The sequence below is a fragment of the Pan paniscus genome, chromosome 3 (assembly GCF_029289425.2).
Source record: "Pan paniscus chromosome 3, NHGRI_mPanPan1-v2.0_pri, whole genome shotgun sequence".
Lineage (NCBI taxonomy): Eukaryota > Metazoa > Chordata > Mammalia > Primates > Hominidae > Pan > Pan paniscus.
In genome coordinates this window covers 13,854,201-13,870,769 of record NC_073252.2, presented here as the reverse complement: position 1 = coordinate 13,870,769, position 16,569 = coordinate 13,854,201, and the positions used below count along the sequence as shown (strand labels likewise).

The 16,569-nt window shown below is 38.1% G+C and overlaps 1 protein-coding gene across 4 annotated transcripts in view; it reads left to right on the top strand.

Moving 5' to 3' along the window:
- BOD1L1 (biorientation of chromosomes in cell division 1 like 1) overlaps positions 1-16,569 on the top strand; it is a 59,188-nt gene that overhangs the window by 13,662 nt on the left and 28,957 nt on the right. For all 4 annotated transcript variants that reach the window (XM_055111202.2, XM_034958306.3, XM_014344615.5 and 1 more), the window contains exons 5-10: positions 384-533; positions 2,942-3,108; positions 4,635-4,746; positions 5,339-5,477; positions 6,818-6,890; positions 8,923-15,061. In XM_055111202.2, the coding sequence (XP_054967177.2) occupies positions 384-533; positions 2,942-3,108; positions 4,635-4,746; positions 5,339-5,477; positions 6,818-6,890; positions 8,923-15,061 (6,780 nt within the window). The remainder of the gene's footprint in view (positions 1-383; positions 534-2,941; positions 3,109-4,634; positions 4,747-5,338; positions 5,478-6,817; positions 6,891-8,922; positions 15,062-16,569) is intronic.

Below are 16,569 nucleotides of genomic sequence, written 5' to 3'. Positions count from 1 at the left end.
TTGTATTTTTGTGTACTCATATATCTGTTCACAGAGTAAATTAACAGAAGTTATTAATTTATAATTTGTCTTATAATTTATTCACATACATTATTTTAAGCAACTTAGTTCATAGTTGGATATCCTAATTTTTATTAGATAGTAAATACTTCAGTTACTTAAAATTCATTTTATTATTATATCATACATTATAAATTAATAGTTTAGTTATTTTTACAGAAGTCTACTTTGCCTTTGTATTTTCTGGAAACCACTCTGCCTTGTTTGATAGTTTGACACGTATTTAAAGCAGAAAATTTTAAGTGTAATTTAGTAATTGAGCTCTGAGTATGTTCTTATAATAAGATGATTTTTTTTTTCTGTGTTTTATTTTCCTCTTGAAGATTTCTCTTTGATAGATTCTGATGTGGATGGACTTACAGACATCACAGTTAGCTCTGTTCATACCAGTGACCTTTCATCTTTTGAAGAAGATACTGAGGAGGAAGTTGTAATGTCTGATAGCATGGAAGAAGGAGAGATTACGTCAGATGGTAAAGCATTTTACATAATAATGCCTCTGAAGCATCCTGTCAAGCATTATTTGTATATTCTGATGGCTATATCCTGAGAAACAGTGTGGTATAGTAGCAAGAGCATGGGATTTTGTAGTTGGGAGATTTGTTTCTGAGTCCCAGCTCCAAAGTTGTCTGTCTGAGCAAGCTTGGTAAGTTACTAAATCTCAACAACCCTTGGTTCTTCATTCCTTAACTCTATCCCCTAGTATGATTATTAATTTAAAATTTAGAGGAGATAAATATATGAAGATGCTTTTTATTTGTGTGTGTCACATTTGGGGGCAGCGTAGTCCACAACACTGCCCTCAATTAATGGCACCAGTTGCAAGTTCCGGGTTCCCTAAGACCACCGTTAGATTTGATAATTTGCTAAAAGGGCTCATAGAACTTACCGAAAGGTGGTATACTCACAGCTATGGTTGTTTACAGTTAAGGTGCTCAGATTAAAATCAGCCAAGGGAAGAGGCACACAGGGCAGAGTCCAGGAAAGTTTCAGACAGTAACTTCCAATTGTTCCCCCTTGAATTACTTCCTCTGCATTGATGTCTGACAACATATGCAGAATATTGCCAACCAGGGAAGTTCACCAGAGCCTTGGGATCCAAAGTTCTTACCGAGGCTCTAGCATGTAGTCAGTTGGCTGCCCATATGGCTGATCTCAGTCTCTACCCCCTCTAGAGGTCAAACTCTTACTCCATGACCCAACACTCCGACCCTAAATCACATCGTTAGACTGTTTAGCTTGACTTAAGAGCCTTCGCACTCTGAAACACTCCAGTCAGGCATAGCATTCCAGAGGCTTAGAGATTACCTCCCAGAAGCTAATGGTAAAGGCCAGACCTCTCTGGGCAAGGCTGAATTCTTTATAATACAGTTTGTTTTTCAGAAAACCCCTCCTGAGCACTTCCTGTCTTCCAGGCACTGTGCTAAGGACATTCGTGTAATAACTCCTATAGTCCTCAGAACCACCCCAGGAAGTAGGTACAGGCAAGGAGACAAAGTCACAGAGAGACCATGTCTTATCCAGTCATGTAGCTAGTGAGCACCAGTGCAGATTTCAAACCCAAGTCTGTGCTTCTTACCAATATCTTACGTTGCTCTTACCACATGATTAAATTCTGTTTAGGACTATTAGTTTAGGAGTAATAAAAATATTGAGTTTTATTTGCAATTGCCTGTAGAGAGCATCTTATAAATTTGTTGCCAGCTTTCGGATAGGCTACCTAGAGAGAAAATCATAGAGGAGAAAAAGTATAAGCTTTTAACACCATAGAAGTATTTCTCAGTGCCTCCCATTTTTTTTCTTCAATTTCACAAACTAAAAAAAGCAGCAGCAGTAATTCCTAATTGTCATATCTGTCCTCATGAGGTCAGCTCTGCATTACCTGTGTAGGAAGAGTGCTCCCTATTCTGTGAACACTCCACTTTCTCTGCCCTAACTAAAATTAATTCTTGTTGCCTTTTTGGGTCTTTTCCTTTTTGGGTTTTTTCCTGGTAAGACTAGATTTTATATGTATGGGATTTAAAAAGTGAGAAGAAGATGGCTATTTTAAGAGTACATGGTAGGAAGTGAAAACCTTGTTTACTTTTTTTTCTTCTTGCTGTGTCAAAGCGAAGCAAATTACCTTCCAGTTATTAATTCCCACCTCTTCCCTAAATGAGAAATTCAGAGGTGGTCATTAAAATCTCAAGTTTATTTTAAACTGCAACTTCCAGTGGATTTGTTGAACTTAACAATGGTAAAGCATAAATATCAAGTCCAGTGACAAATAAGAATTGTTTGTCAAGAGAACTCTGAGGCGCAGATGGAGGCTGTTAGGCTGAGAGATAGCTCCAGTGCCTTGGGTTCCTACAAAGGCAAACTGAAGCCCAGTCTAAATAGTAAAACAGAATTTAAACTTAGCTCATCAGAAACCTCCAATTAACCTCTAACTAGGGACTTTCCACCAGATCATATTCAAATAAGGCAAACATCTGGCTGCAGCCAGTCCAGTCATGTGTCTCCTCTGCTTTTGTGTTCAGCCTGTGAAAGCACACTGCTGGTGTTGCGAAGCAGAGCTCTCAGAACCTCTCCTGGTTCCAACGCCTGAGTCATGAATCATTCTTTGCTCCAGAAAACTCTGTTACATTTAATTTGTCTGAAATTTTCCTTTTAATAGCATAAGTAACTATAATGTCTAATTTTTCTTTGTCTTATTTATGTGTGAGAAGCTGATAAGAAATAAAAATATGGATTATAGCTTTTAAAAGTCAATTTCTGAAATTTTCACATCCTGATATTTCCCCTTTTGGACCTCCAATTCATCTTGCCTTTACTGCTTGTACAGCATAATGTTGATTTTATGCTAATTCACATACTCCTCTTTCTATTAACTTTCTTACAGATGAAGAGAAGAACAAACAGAATAAAACAAAAACTCAAACTAGTGATTCTAGTGAAGGAAAAACAAAAAGTGTACGGCATGCGTATGTCCACAAACCATATCTTTACTCAAAATACTATAGTGATTCTGATGATGAGCTTACTGTAGAACAACGACGACAGTCCATTGTAAGTCCAGTTTGTTCTGTTATTTTAACCTACTACATCAGGTTAACAAACTTAAATAGTCTATCTGCAAGGTACTAATGTGCATATGAAGCAGAGACATACAGGATTTGCCTTCAGGAAACTTGTCATTTAACTAGGTAGAGTAGATGTAAACATGTGACAGAGATGTTTGTGTCATCATTACTAATACAAGTGAATATCCCTTATCCAAAATGGGTGGGACCAGAGGTGTTTCAAATTTTGGAATTTTTCACAATTTGGAATATTCGCATATACATAGTGACAAATCTTAGGGATGGAATGCAAGTCTAAACATGAAATTCCTTTGTGTTTCTTATATGTATATGCACATAGCCTGAAGAGTATTCGATACAATGTTTTTCATAATTTGGTGCATGAAACAAAGTTTTGACTACATTTTGACTGCCACCTGTCACATGAAGTCAGGTGTGGAACTTTCCACTTGTGATAGCATGTCAGTGCTCAAAGAGTTAAGATTTTCAGATGAGGGATGCTCAACCTGTAGTAGTGAAACTGGTAACAACCTGAATGCTTCACAGTATGGAAATGTTTAAATCAAGTGTAGATCCAGTCCTGCAAAAATACGGTATGCAGCTATTAACATACTATTGATATGGAAATGCTATTTACCTATTTCTTGGATTCAAAAATATTTCCAATTATAAAATGTACCACTGAATTAATAACAGCTTTTTAAAGAAAATTACTACCTTATTGTTACATATGTATATTGGTTTTAAGATAGCTTACAAATTCAGAAACATTAAAATATGAAAAGTTGTAAAATATGAAAAGTTCAGAATCAGGAAATATTGTCACATAGGAAAATGATTTGAAGAAACTACCCCAAAATGCTAGTAGTGATTAGCCTTCCCTTCAGGCTTATCTTTTGAAAACGTTACTTGGTTAGAAGTTATGCACCTGCTTAGGATTTTTGGCACTCTGAGCCAGAAAGAGATAGTAGGAATAGCACAATGACTGTGAATTCTTTCTGCTGTAAAAGACCTGCAAGTCCTGAGTCCCTTGGGTCCCAAGCGTATAACCAGCAAGTCATATATGTTGTAGAACTAGCCTATCACTTGAATTTTTATTTCAACTGTTTTCTATAAGAATAGTTGAAAAGTTATAAACACCTACCTATCTATACTTGATGTTCATAGATATTTTCACAGCTATCTTTTTAATTGAAACAACCAGCTTATTTAATCACTTTTCCCCAAAATAATACCTTTCCCTTTCTTTAATGGCATTCTTAAAGAGTAATGGCAAATTTTCACATCTGTTTCTTTTATTCTGGTAGCTTCTAGATTGAAACATACACATACATATGTATGTATACACACACAGATAAATGTGTGTATATATATGTAGTGTATGTGCATTTTTTCAGAGCCCGTTAATTTGTAAGAACATCTGAAGGGTAAACTAAAACTTTAAAAAAATACAATTTTTCAGTGTGTTTTTGCCTTTGCCTAATAATGTGTTAGGGTATTTTGTGGTTTTAGGCCAAAGAAAAAGAAGAGAGGCTTTTAAGAAGGCAAATCAATAGAGAAAAACTTGAAGAAAAACGAAAACAGAAAGCAGAAAAGACAAAGTCTTCAAAAACCAAGAGTCAAGGTATAGATGTCAACTTTTAATATTTTAAACTATCTCATATATTTCATTATTTTCTGGGTACTCTTATATTACTTATGAGACATGAATATAAAATAAAATGATCTAGTCTCAAATGTGGAAGATTTCCTTACGTTTTAATCTCATGTGTTTCATCATTTTTCTTTTTTATTAAATTGCTAAATCTAAATTAAACATTTTACCAGAAACCAGCTTATGCAACTCATTTGTTAGCAGTATATTTTTCTGTAATGATTGAATCACTGGAAAGTAGATTGTTAACACATGAGTTATCAACCCTTGCTGGTGATTAATGAAATTAATCTATGCTTATGTTAACTAAAATGTCAAACATTTCCCTGGGCACTAATCCTATGTAATATATGAAATCACACATACACACACTTATGTGATCATTTGAAATAAGAGAGATAAGACTTCTTCATCCAAAATATTATGTCTATTCCAGCACAACTTAAGAATATTAAAGCCATTTTGGCTTTAACAATGATTAGAAAAATCTTAATGAAAAATTAATATTACATTGTTTGTAAAACTTTTCTGAAATACGTTTTATTGATTGCTTCTTTTCTAGGCAGGAGTAGTGTGGACTTAGAAGAATCATCAACAAAGAGTTTGGAACCTAAAGCCCCCAGAATTAAAGAAGTCCTTAAAGAACGGAAAGTTTTAGAAAAAAAAGTAGCCTTAAGCAAAAAGAGAAAAAAAGATTCAAGGTACATATTTTATCTGGTCATGTTTCCCTTATAACACTCCCCTGGGTGCTTTCAGAAGAGAGGAATTGAAGTGACAGTAAAGAGTTGTATTTTGGTTGTGTATGTTACTGCATGTTTATGAAGGACCTTAGGGTTTCGTATTTAGTATCAAAATGTTAATATCTATAACATTTGTAAGTAGTGTATCCTAATCTTTTTGGGTGTCCCAGATCTTTTTGATAATTTGGTGAGAGCTTTAGACCCTCTCCCCTGAAAAATGTACATGCATAAGCTAACAATTATCCCTAGACTTTAAGAGTTTATGAATCCTCTAGAAATTCCCTGGAGGTATTCCTCTTGTTGGTGTTCAGTAACCACTTATTTACAATGATTATTTCCAGTCTTTCCATGCCGTTATTTTTACCAGTATTCCATGATTCTCCCCCAACCCAGAATCTGGGCCAGATTCCTTGTTAACCCTGCATTATCATCGTTAACTTTTTAAGAATTAGAAAGCTAAAGAGACTCTTGAGGGTAGCTATGAAGTCATGTGAGCCATGGGCTGCAATTTTGCTATTCCATCAAGTTGCATTTATGTAAATTTATCACAGACTTCAGGATAACTGATTTGATAATTTGCAGAACTTGGTAAGAGTAGTAAGCTCTCAAATTTCTTACTATTATTACATCTCATCCTTATTGATCTGAATAAATAAGACTGCCCTCTTTACTCAAAAGATAGTAATTTTGAAGTGTAATTATAGCCCATAAAGCATTCATCTTTAAGCAACAAATTAGGAATTTTTGTTTCAGCTGTACTTTCCTTTAGCACCAAGAACAGTTCATGCCATGTTTGGGATTGTGCTCTCCTTTGTTGACCAATAATTGATAGGATTTAAATTGAAATGTAACAAGTCTCCATTTATCGATCAAGTGTATAAATTATAGTAAACGGCTGGGCGCGGTGGCTCACGCCTTTAATCCCAGCACTTTGAGAGGCAGAGGCGGGTGGAACACATGAGGTCAGGAGTTTGAGACCAACCTGACCAACATGGTGAAACCTTGTCTCTACTAAGAATACAAAACTAGCCAGGCATTGTGGCGTATGCCTGTAATCCCAGCTACTTGGGAGGCTGAGGCAGGAGAATTACTTGAACTCAGGAGCGGAGATTGCAGTAAGCCAAGATTGCGTGATTGCACTCCAGCCTGGGCAACAAGAGCAAGACTCCACTTCAAAAAATAATAATAATAAAATAAGATAAATAAAAATTATAGTAAAGGAAAGATTTTTATTGTTTTCAACCTTCCTGAAAAATTTTCGTATTTGATTCACGCTTTATATTTGACTCTTTCCCCCTTAGGAATGTTGAAGAGAACTCCAAAAAGAAACAGCAATATGAAGAAGATTCCAAAGAAACCCTTAAAACAAGTGAGGTATGCCTTAATAAAACCTCATTTCAAATGCTGTTTTGTTAGATATAGGCTGTTTATTCCTTTGGAATAAAACTTAGAATGTAATTTGACTTTTTTCAAGTCAAATAAAAAGTCAACTTACATTCAGCATTTTTGAAACCCCATTTTGTTATGTCCCAAATTGCCCATTTTGTTGAGTTGATTTATATATTTGTCGTTTATCTAGGTAATAGCTACTTTTCTTCTCTTTTCCCATTTCTTATAATTGCAGTAACAAAAATGCCAGTAATGACAAAAAAAGAAAAAGGGAGGCTAAAATTAAAATCTAAAATCCCTCCACTATAACAAATTATCCTTTTTATTCCCTTTCATTCCTTATCCACGGGTCCACATAATTTTTTAGAGTACAAGTAATCTGGCAAACTGTTTTTAACATTTTACTCATTTCATGTTACCTTCTAGGCATCCTAATTATTTAATGATTGTCTAGTGTTACATATAATGTACATACCATAATTTATTTAAGCATGTCCTTATATTTTAGCGCTTAGGTTGTTTCCAAGATTTGATCATTTTAAACAGTAAAAGTAACGTACAATGTTTTCTTCCCCCTTTCAGGTTTATTTTCGTGGGACAAACTTTTGCTTTCACTGTTTTAAAATTCTTTTTTACAAAAACCACATTATCTGTAGTTCTGTAGCTAAACTGTCTTAATATTTCCAGAGGGAAAAAGCAATGTTAGTGATTGTTTGTTCATCATCAGCAAACATAAATTTAATTTATTTACTCAGAAATTAAAGGCAAATTTAGAAATATATAGTGATGGCTTAATGACATATTTTTAAATATTTAACTTTCTTTTATGATAATTCTCTATAAGAAATTATCTCATAAAATAGTATTCACATTGCTTAGAATTAGTTTTTTATTGTGAAGTTGATGCAAACTCCTGTTAGTTCTTTGAGGAATTTTATTTTAAGCTATTTAATAAGGTCTTGTTATGTCCTGGACCCTGTTATTAGTAGAAGTACATTAATCTTTGTGTTGACATTTAAGGAGATGAAGTGTTAAACTGACCTAGAGGCACAAAGGTCCGTCTGAACTTTGGCCCATTATTTGCATAAGAATAATTATAGCTAGTAGTCAGTGAGTATTATTGAAGTGGATTTAGTCAACCTCCACTCGTTAATATTAATCGCCTACTTAGTGCCAAACCACAGGGCCAGAAGGAAGGTTTAGATGCTCTTGTCTCTCCGTATCTTTTTTTGAATACATAAACATATACATATGTTATATATGATATGGTTACTATGCGTTATTGTGTACATTTGAAGCTTCATGTGTAGAATGTTGTACAAGTAGCCTAAATTCATGAGGTTTCCATACATAATTCAGCTTTTTAAATTAAAATATAGGAAATCTATATTTCAGTATATTTCAATTTTAAATATCCTTCATGTATTATGTTTTTGACTGAAAAGGACATTTGACTGTCATTTATTCAGCTCATATTTATTATTGAGTACTGGGCATTAGTGAGCTCTAGTGATTCAGAATTGAAGAATTCATAGACAAATCAGTGCCTGTGATATACTGGAAGGAGTACTAGACTCGGAATGAAATAATCTAAACTCATTTCTAACACACCTACTTGTGGTCTGAGTGTCAAGTTATAGAATCATGCTGAGCTACAATTTCCTGATGTTTTAATGGCATATTTTTAAGTATTTAACTTTATTTTGTGATAAATCTCTATGAGAAATAATCTCATAAAATTGTTCATATTGTTTAGAATTAGTTTTTTTATTGTAAAATATGGTTGTTGCAAACTCCTGTTAGTTCTTTGAAGAATTTAGCTTCTTAAAATCAAGTTAATAATACCTATTTTTTAAAATCAGGTGAGTTTTTGACACCTACACAGGCTGTTTGTAAGAATTAAGTGAGATGTTACATATGTGACAGCACTCAACATATTAAATCCACGCAAATGTTATGTTTTAATCTAAAAATTGATTTTGGTATTTCTCATATTTTAACCTTTGTTTTCTTTCAGCATTGTGAAAAGGAAAAAATTTCTTCTTCAAAGGAGCTGAAGCATGTTCATGCAAAAAGTGAACCAAGTAAACCTGCCCGGAGACTTTCAGAGTCTTTGCATGTAGTTGACGAAAACAAAAATGAATCCAAAATAGAAAGAGAACATAAAAGACGGACGTCTACCCCTGTTATCATGGAGGGGGTACAGGAAGAGACTGACACAAGAGATGTAAAAAGGCAAGTAGAACGCTCAGAAATTTGCACCGAAGAGCCCCAGAAACAGAAAAGCACACTTAAAAACGAAAAGCATCTAAAGAAAGATGATTCTGAAACACCACATTTGAAAAGCCTACTTAAGAAAGAGGTGAAATCCTCCAAGGAGAAGCCTGAAAAAGAGAAAACTCCATCAGAAGACAAATTGTCTGTGAAACATAAATATAAAGGTGATTGTATGCATAAAACAGGTGATGAGACTGAGCTTCACTCTTCTGAGAAAGGTTTAAAAGTAGAGGAAAATATTCAAAAGCAAAGTCAACAAACAAAGCTTTCTTCAGATGATAAAACCGAACGAAAAAGTAAACATAGGAATGAAAGGAAATTATCAGTATTAGGCAAAGATGGAAAGCCAGTTTCTGAATATATTATAAAAACAGATGAGAATGTTCGTAAAGAAAACAACAAAAAAGAGAGACGCTTGTCAGCTGAAAAAACTAAGGCAGAGCACAAATCAAGAAGGTCAAGTGATTCTAAAATTCAGAAAGATTCTCTGGGTTCCAAGCAACATGGTATCACATTACAGAGAAGAAGTGAAAGTTATTCGGAAGATAAGTGTGATATGGACTCCACTAACATGGATAGTAATTTGAAACCAGAAGAGGTTGTTCACAAGGAGAAACGACGAACAAAGAGCTTGTTAGAAGAGAAACTTGTGTTGAAGTCTAAATCAAAAACTCAAGGCAAACAGGTAAAAGTTGTAGAAACAGAATTACAAGAAGGTGCCACAAAACAGGCAACCACTCCAAAACCAGACAAGGAGAAGAACACAGAAGAAAATGACTCAGAAAAACAGCGTAAGTCTAAAGTTGAAGACAAACCTTTTGAAGAAACTGGTGTTGAACCTGTATTAGAGACTGCTTCTTCTTCAGCACATAGTACACAGAAGGATTCTAGTCATAGAGCCAAGTTACCATTAGCAAAGGAGAAATATAAGAGTGATAAAGACTCCACTTCCACCAGGCTTGAGAGAAAGTTGTCAGATGGCCACAAAAGCAGAAGCTTAAAGCATAGTAGTAAAGACATAAAAAAGAAGGACGAAAATAAATCAGATGACAAGGATGGTAAAGAAGTTGACAGTAGTCATGAAAAGGCCAGAGGTAATAGTTCACTCATGGAAAAGAAATTAAGTAGAAGGTTGTGTGAAAATCGGAGGGGAAGCTTGTCACAAGAAATGGCCAAAGGAGAAGAAAAATTAGCAGCAAACACTTTGAGCACTCCCAGCGGTTCCTCCCTTCAGAGACCAAAAAAGAGTGGTGATATGACATTGATCCCTGAACAAGAGCCAATGGAAATTGATTCTGAGCCAGGTGTTGAAAATGTGTTTGAAGTATCTAAAACCCAAGACAACCGCAATAATAATTCTCAGCAAGACATTGACTCTGAAAATATGAAACAAAAAACTTCTGCCACTGTTCAAAAGGATGAATTGAGAACTTGCACAGCAGATTCAAAAGCAACAGCTCCAGCTTATAAGCCAGGCCGCGGAACAGGAGTTAATAGTAATTCTGAAAAGCATGCCGATCATAGAAGCACCTTGACCAAGAAAATGCATATCCAAAGTGCTGTGTCCAAAATGAACCCTGGGGAGAAAGAACCCATTCATAGAGGAACTACTGAAGTGAATATAGATTCTGAAACTGTTCATAGAATGTTACTGAGTGCCCCATCAGAAAATGATAGGGTACAGAAGAATTTGAAAAACACAGCTGCTGAAGAACATGTTGCTCAAGGAGATGCCGCTCTTGAACATTCCACAAATTTAGACTCCTCACCATCCTTAAGTTCAGTGACTGTTGTGCCTCTGAGGGAATCGTATGATCCAGATGTAATTCCTCTGTTTGACAAAAGAACTGTTTTGGAAGGTAGCACAGCCAGCACCTCCCCTGCGGATCACTCTGCTCTCCCTAACCAAAGTCTGACTGTTAGGGAATCAGAAGGCCTTAAGACAAGTGACAGCAAAGAAGGTGGTGAAGGTTTCACAGTAGATACACCAGCAAAAGCAAGCATCACTAGCAAAAGACACATTCCAGAAGGTCACCAGGCTACTTTATTGGATGGTAAACAAGGAAAGGTAATCATGCCTCTTGGAAGTAAGTTAATGGGCGTGATTGTGGAAAATGAGAATATTACCAAAGAAGGTGGCTTAGTGGACATGGCCAAGAAAGAAAATGACTTAAATGCAGAGCCCAATTTAAAGCAGACAATTAAAGCAACAGTAGAGAATGGCAAGAAGGATGGCATTGCTGTTGATCATGTTGTAGGCCTGAATACAGAAAAATATGCTGAAACTGTCAAACTTAAGCATAAAAGAGGCCCAGGTAAAGTAAAAGACATATCAATTGATGTTGAAAGAAGGAATGAAAACAGTGAGGTAGACACCAGTGCTGGAAGTGGCTCTGCACCCTCTGTTTTACACCAAAGGAACGGACAAACTGAGGATGTGGCAACTGGGCCTGGGAGAGCAGAAAAGACTTCTGTTGCCACTAGTACTGAAGGGAAGGACAAAGATGTCACCTTAAGTCCAGTGAAGGCTGGGCCTGCCACAACCACTTCTTCAGAAACAAGAGAAAGTGAGGTGGCTTTGCCTTGCACCAGCATTGAGGCAGATGAAGGCCTCATAATAGGAACACATTCCAGAAATAATCCTCTTCATGTTGGTGCAGAAGCCAGTGAATGCACTGTTTTTGCTGCAGCTGAAGAAGGTGGGGCTGTTGTCACAGAGGGATTTGCTGAAAGTGAAACCTTCCTCACAAGCACTAAGGAAGGGGAAAGTGGGGAGTGTGCTGTGGCTGAATCTGAGGACACAGCAGCAGACCTACTGGCTATGCATGCAGTTAAAATCGAAGCCAATGTAAATAGCATTGTGACAGAGGAAAAGGATGATGCCGTAACCAGTGCAGGCTCTGAAGAAAAATGTGATGGTTCTTTAAGTAGAGACTCAGAAATAGTTGAAGGAACTATTACTTTTATTAGTGAAGTTGAAAGTGATGGAGCAGTTACAAGTGCTGGAACAGAGATAAGAGCAGGATCTATAAGCAGTGAAGAGGTGGATGGCTCCCAGGGAAATATGATGAGAATGGGTCCCAAAAAAGAAACAGAGGGCACTGTGACATGTACAGGAGCAGAAGGCAGAAGTGATAACTTTGTGATCTGCTCAGTAACTGGAGCAGGGCCCCGGGAGGAACGCATGGTTACAGGTGCAGGTGTTGTCCTGGGAGATAATGATGCACCACCAGGAACAAGTGCCAGCCAAGAAGGAGATGGTTCTGTGAATGATGGTACAGAAGGTGAGAGTGCAGTCACCAGCACGGGGATAACAGAAGATGGAGAGGGGCCAGCAAGTTGCACAGGTTCAGAAGATAGCAGCGAAGGCTTTGCTATAAGTTCTGAATCGGAAGAAAATGGAGAGAGTGCGATGGACAGCACAGTAGCCAAAGAAGGCACTAATGTACCATTAGTTGCTGCTGGTCCTTGTGATGATGAAGGCATTGTGACTAGCACAGGCGCAAAAGAGGAAGACGAGGAAGGGGAGGATGTTGTGACTAGTACTGGAAGAGGAAATGAAATTGGGCATGCTTCAACTTGTACAGGGTTAGGAGAAGAAAGTGAAGGGGTCTTGATATGTGAAAGTGCAGAAGGGGACAGTCAGATTGGTACTGTGGTAGAGCATGTGGAAGCTGAGGCTGGAGCTGCCATCATGAATGCAAATGAAAATAATGTTGACAGCATGAGTGGCACAGAGAAAGGAAGTAAAGACACAGATATCTGCTCCAGTGCAAAAGGGATTGTAGAAAGCAGTGTGACCAGTGCAGTCTCAGGAAAGGATGAAGTGACTCCAGTTCCAGGAGGTTGTGAGGGTCCTATGACTAGTGCTGCATCTGATCAAAGTGACAGTCAGCTCGAAAAAGTTGAAGATACCACTATTTCCACTGGCCTGGTCGGGGGTAGTTACGATGTTCTTGTATCTGGTGAAGTCCCAGAATGTGAAGTTGCTCACACATCACCAAGTGAAAAAGAAGATGAGGACATCATCACCTCTGTAGAAAATGAAGAGTGTGAGGGTCTCATGGCAACTACAGCCAGTGGTGATATTACCAACCAGAATAGCTTAGCAGGGGGTAAAAATCAAGGCAAAGTTTTGATTATTTCCACCAGTACCACAAATGATTACACCCCTCAGGTAAGCGCAATTACAGATGTGGAAGGAGGTCACTCAGATGCTCTGAGAACTGAAGAAAATATGGAAGGTACCAGAGTAACCACAGAAGAATTTGAGGCCCCCATGCCCAGTGCAGTCTCAGGAGATGACAGCCAACTCACTGCCAGCAGAAGTGAAGAGAAAGATGAGTGTGCCATGATTTCCACAAGCATAGGGGAAGAATTCGAAGTGCCTATCTCCAGTGCAGCAACCATCAAGTGTGCTGAAAGTCTTCAGCCGGTTGCTGCAGCAGTGGAAGAAAGGGCTACAGGTCCAGTCTTGATAAGCACCGCCGACTTTGAGGGGCCTATGCCCAGTGCGCCCCCAGAAGCTGAAAGTCCTCTTGCCTCAACCAGCAAGGAGGAGAAGGATGAATGTGCTCTCATTTCCACTAGCATAGCAGAAGAATGTGAGGCTTCTGTTTCCGGTGTAGTTGTTGAAAGTGAAAATGAGCGAGCTGGCACAGTCGTGGAAGAAAAAGACGGGAGTGGCATCATCTCTACGAGCTCGGTGGAAGACTGTGAGGGCCCAGTGTCCAGTGCTGTCCCTCAAGAGGAAGGCGACCCCTCAGTCACACCAGCGGAAGAGATGGGTGACACCGCCATGATTTCCACAAGCACCTCTGAAGGGTGTGAAGCAGTCATGATTGGTGCTGTCCTCCAGGATGAAGATCGGCTCACCATCACAAGAGTGGAAGACTTGAGCGATGCCGCCATCATCTCCACCAGCACAGCAGAATGTATGCCAATTTCCGCCAGCATTGACAGACATGAAGAGAATCAGCTGACTGCAGACAACCCAGAAGGGAACGGTGACCTGTCAGCCACAGAAGTGAGCAAGCACAAGGTCCCCATGCCCAGCCTAATTGCTAGGAATAACTGTCGGTGTCCTGGGCCAGTCAGGGGAGGCAAAGAACCGGGTCCCGTGTTGGCAGTGAGCAACGAGGAGGGGCACAACGGGCCATCAGTCCACAAGCCCTCTGCAGGGCAAGGCCATCCAAGTGCTGTTTGTGCGGAAAAAGAAGAGAAGCATGGCAAGGAGTGCCCCGAAATAGGACCATTTGCAGGAAGAGGACAGAAAGAGAGCACTTTACACCTCATAAATGCAGAAGAGAAGAATGTATTGTTGAACTCCCTTCAGAAAGAAGATAAGAGCCCAGAGACAGGGACAGCAGGGGGCAGTAGCACAGCAAGTTATTCAGCAGGAAGGGGCTTAGAGGGGAATGCTAACTCACCTGCCCACCTGAGAGGACCAGAACAGACGTCTGGGCAGACGGCTAAGGATCCCTCTGTCAGTATTCGCTATTTGGCAGCAGTAAACACCGGTGCTATAAAAGCTGATGACGTGCCACCTGTTCTAGGGACCGTGGCTGAGCATTCCTTTCTTCCTGCTGAGCAGCAGGCGTCTGAAGACAACTTGAAAACCAGTACCACCAAATGTATTACTGGCCAAGAATCAAAAATTGCTCCTTCCCACACAATGATCCCTCCAGCTACTTACAGTGTAGCTCTGTTGGCTCCTAAATGTGAGCAGGACTTGACTATAAAGAATGATTATAGTGGCAAATGGACTGATCAAGCATCTGCTGAGAAAACAGGAGATGATAACAGCACAAGGAAATCATTCCCTGAGGAAGGAGACATAATGGTTACTGTGTCTTCTGAAGAAAATGTGTGTGACATAGGTGAGAATCTGTACCTAATTGCAAATTTTAACATTTACAAGGATGATTGTACAACAGAGTGCATTTAGGACAGTCTTCCAAAAGATGGTTTTGGTTCCAGAAAGATAAAATATCTATAAATTTTTTTCTCATATCATAATGTTGCAAAATAACTCTCATCAAACTTGAAGGTCAAACTTCTCTAAAAGCTACTTGTGTTTAAAAGTTTAAAGCCTTTGGCCCATTTCTCATGTGTGGGGAGAGAAAAAGCAGGAGACTGAGGCATGGGAAGTCCACATGTTATTTACATGACTGCTGCAACTTACTAAACCTTTTTGACCTACAGGTTTTTTGTCAATCAAAAAGAAGAATACCCTACCACAACCCAATGAAAGCAATATATTTTTTTTTTTACCACCCTCATTTTACAAATGAGGAAATAGGGTCAGAAAATTTAAATAGCATTCATGGTCCTCGGGTGACTTTTAGAGGAAAAATCAGTTTCTGAGCCTCCATTTCTTGTTGTATAAAATGGGGATAATAAGATGGGATGATAATACAAAGGCAAACACGATTCCAACCCTCATCTGATCATAGGTTTGCAGTATTTGTTTGTTCAGTCTGTTAGTTCCTTTGAATCAAAGGAGCATGTTATTTTTAACTGAGCTTATTTTTCAGGTGAAATGAGTTTCTAGTTTAGAATATATTTGAAAGTGAAAAGAAACATTTTTCCCTGCTGACAGATTTTGGACAGTGCTGGTCTTTTAGAAATAGTTAATAACTTTCAAAGATAGAATATATTTGAAAGTGAAAAGAAACATTTTTCCCTGCTGACAGATTTTGGACAGTGCTGGTCTTTTAGAAATAGTTAATAACTTTCAAAGATATTATCTCAGTCATGCCTTATACCGTCCAACTTCAGATACTTTATACCAGTCCAGATTGGAGAAAAGTGGACAGTGACATTTTAAAGCATGACAATTGCATAGACTGGGATTAAGCACAGGATGCTGTAGGAACAAAAGGGTCCTCATGGGCTGGACTTGAAGGGACAGAGGAATTCTTTTCCACTCTGGCTATATAAATTGTAGCATCCTGGACTTTTAACTGAAATAGACCTTAGCCATCATCTAACCCAGTCTCAGGAAGCTGAGGCTAATAGATTTAGTCTTGTTCATTATAGAGACTTAGGAGACTTTAAGAAATGCTCCAAGGGTTGAAACAAGTAACTTTACAAGTTTCTGTTGAATTTAACCTGGAGTAAATTGAATGCTCCAGAAGTTTTTATGACTCAATCATTGCTACAATTACTCATTCCTCCTTTTTTCCTGAAGAAGTGAAAATAGAAGGGTTTCCACAGAAGCTTCTACACAATCTACAGAAGGATATAAGAGGCAAGACCAGAGTAGAACTGAATCTCTCCACCTGAGAAAATTTTTTCTTTTTGTCTACCTCACAGTTTAACTTTGTGTTCAATTTTTCTGTGTTCAGTGTGAAGCAAGTAAAGTGAATCTGTTAATAAATCACCT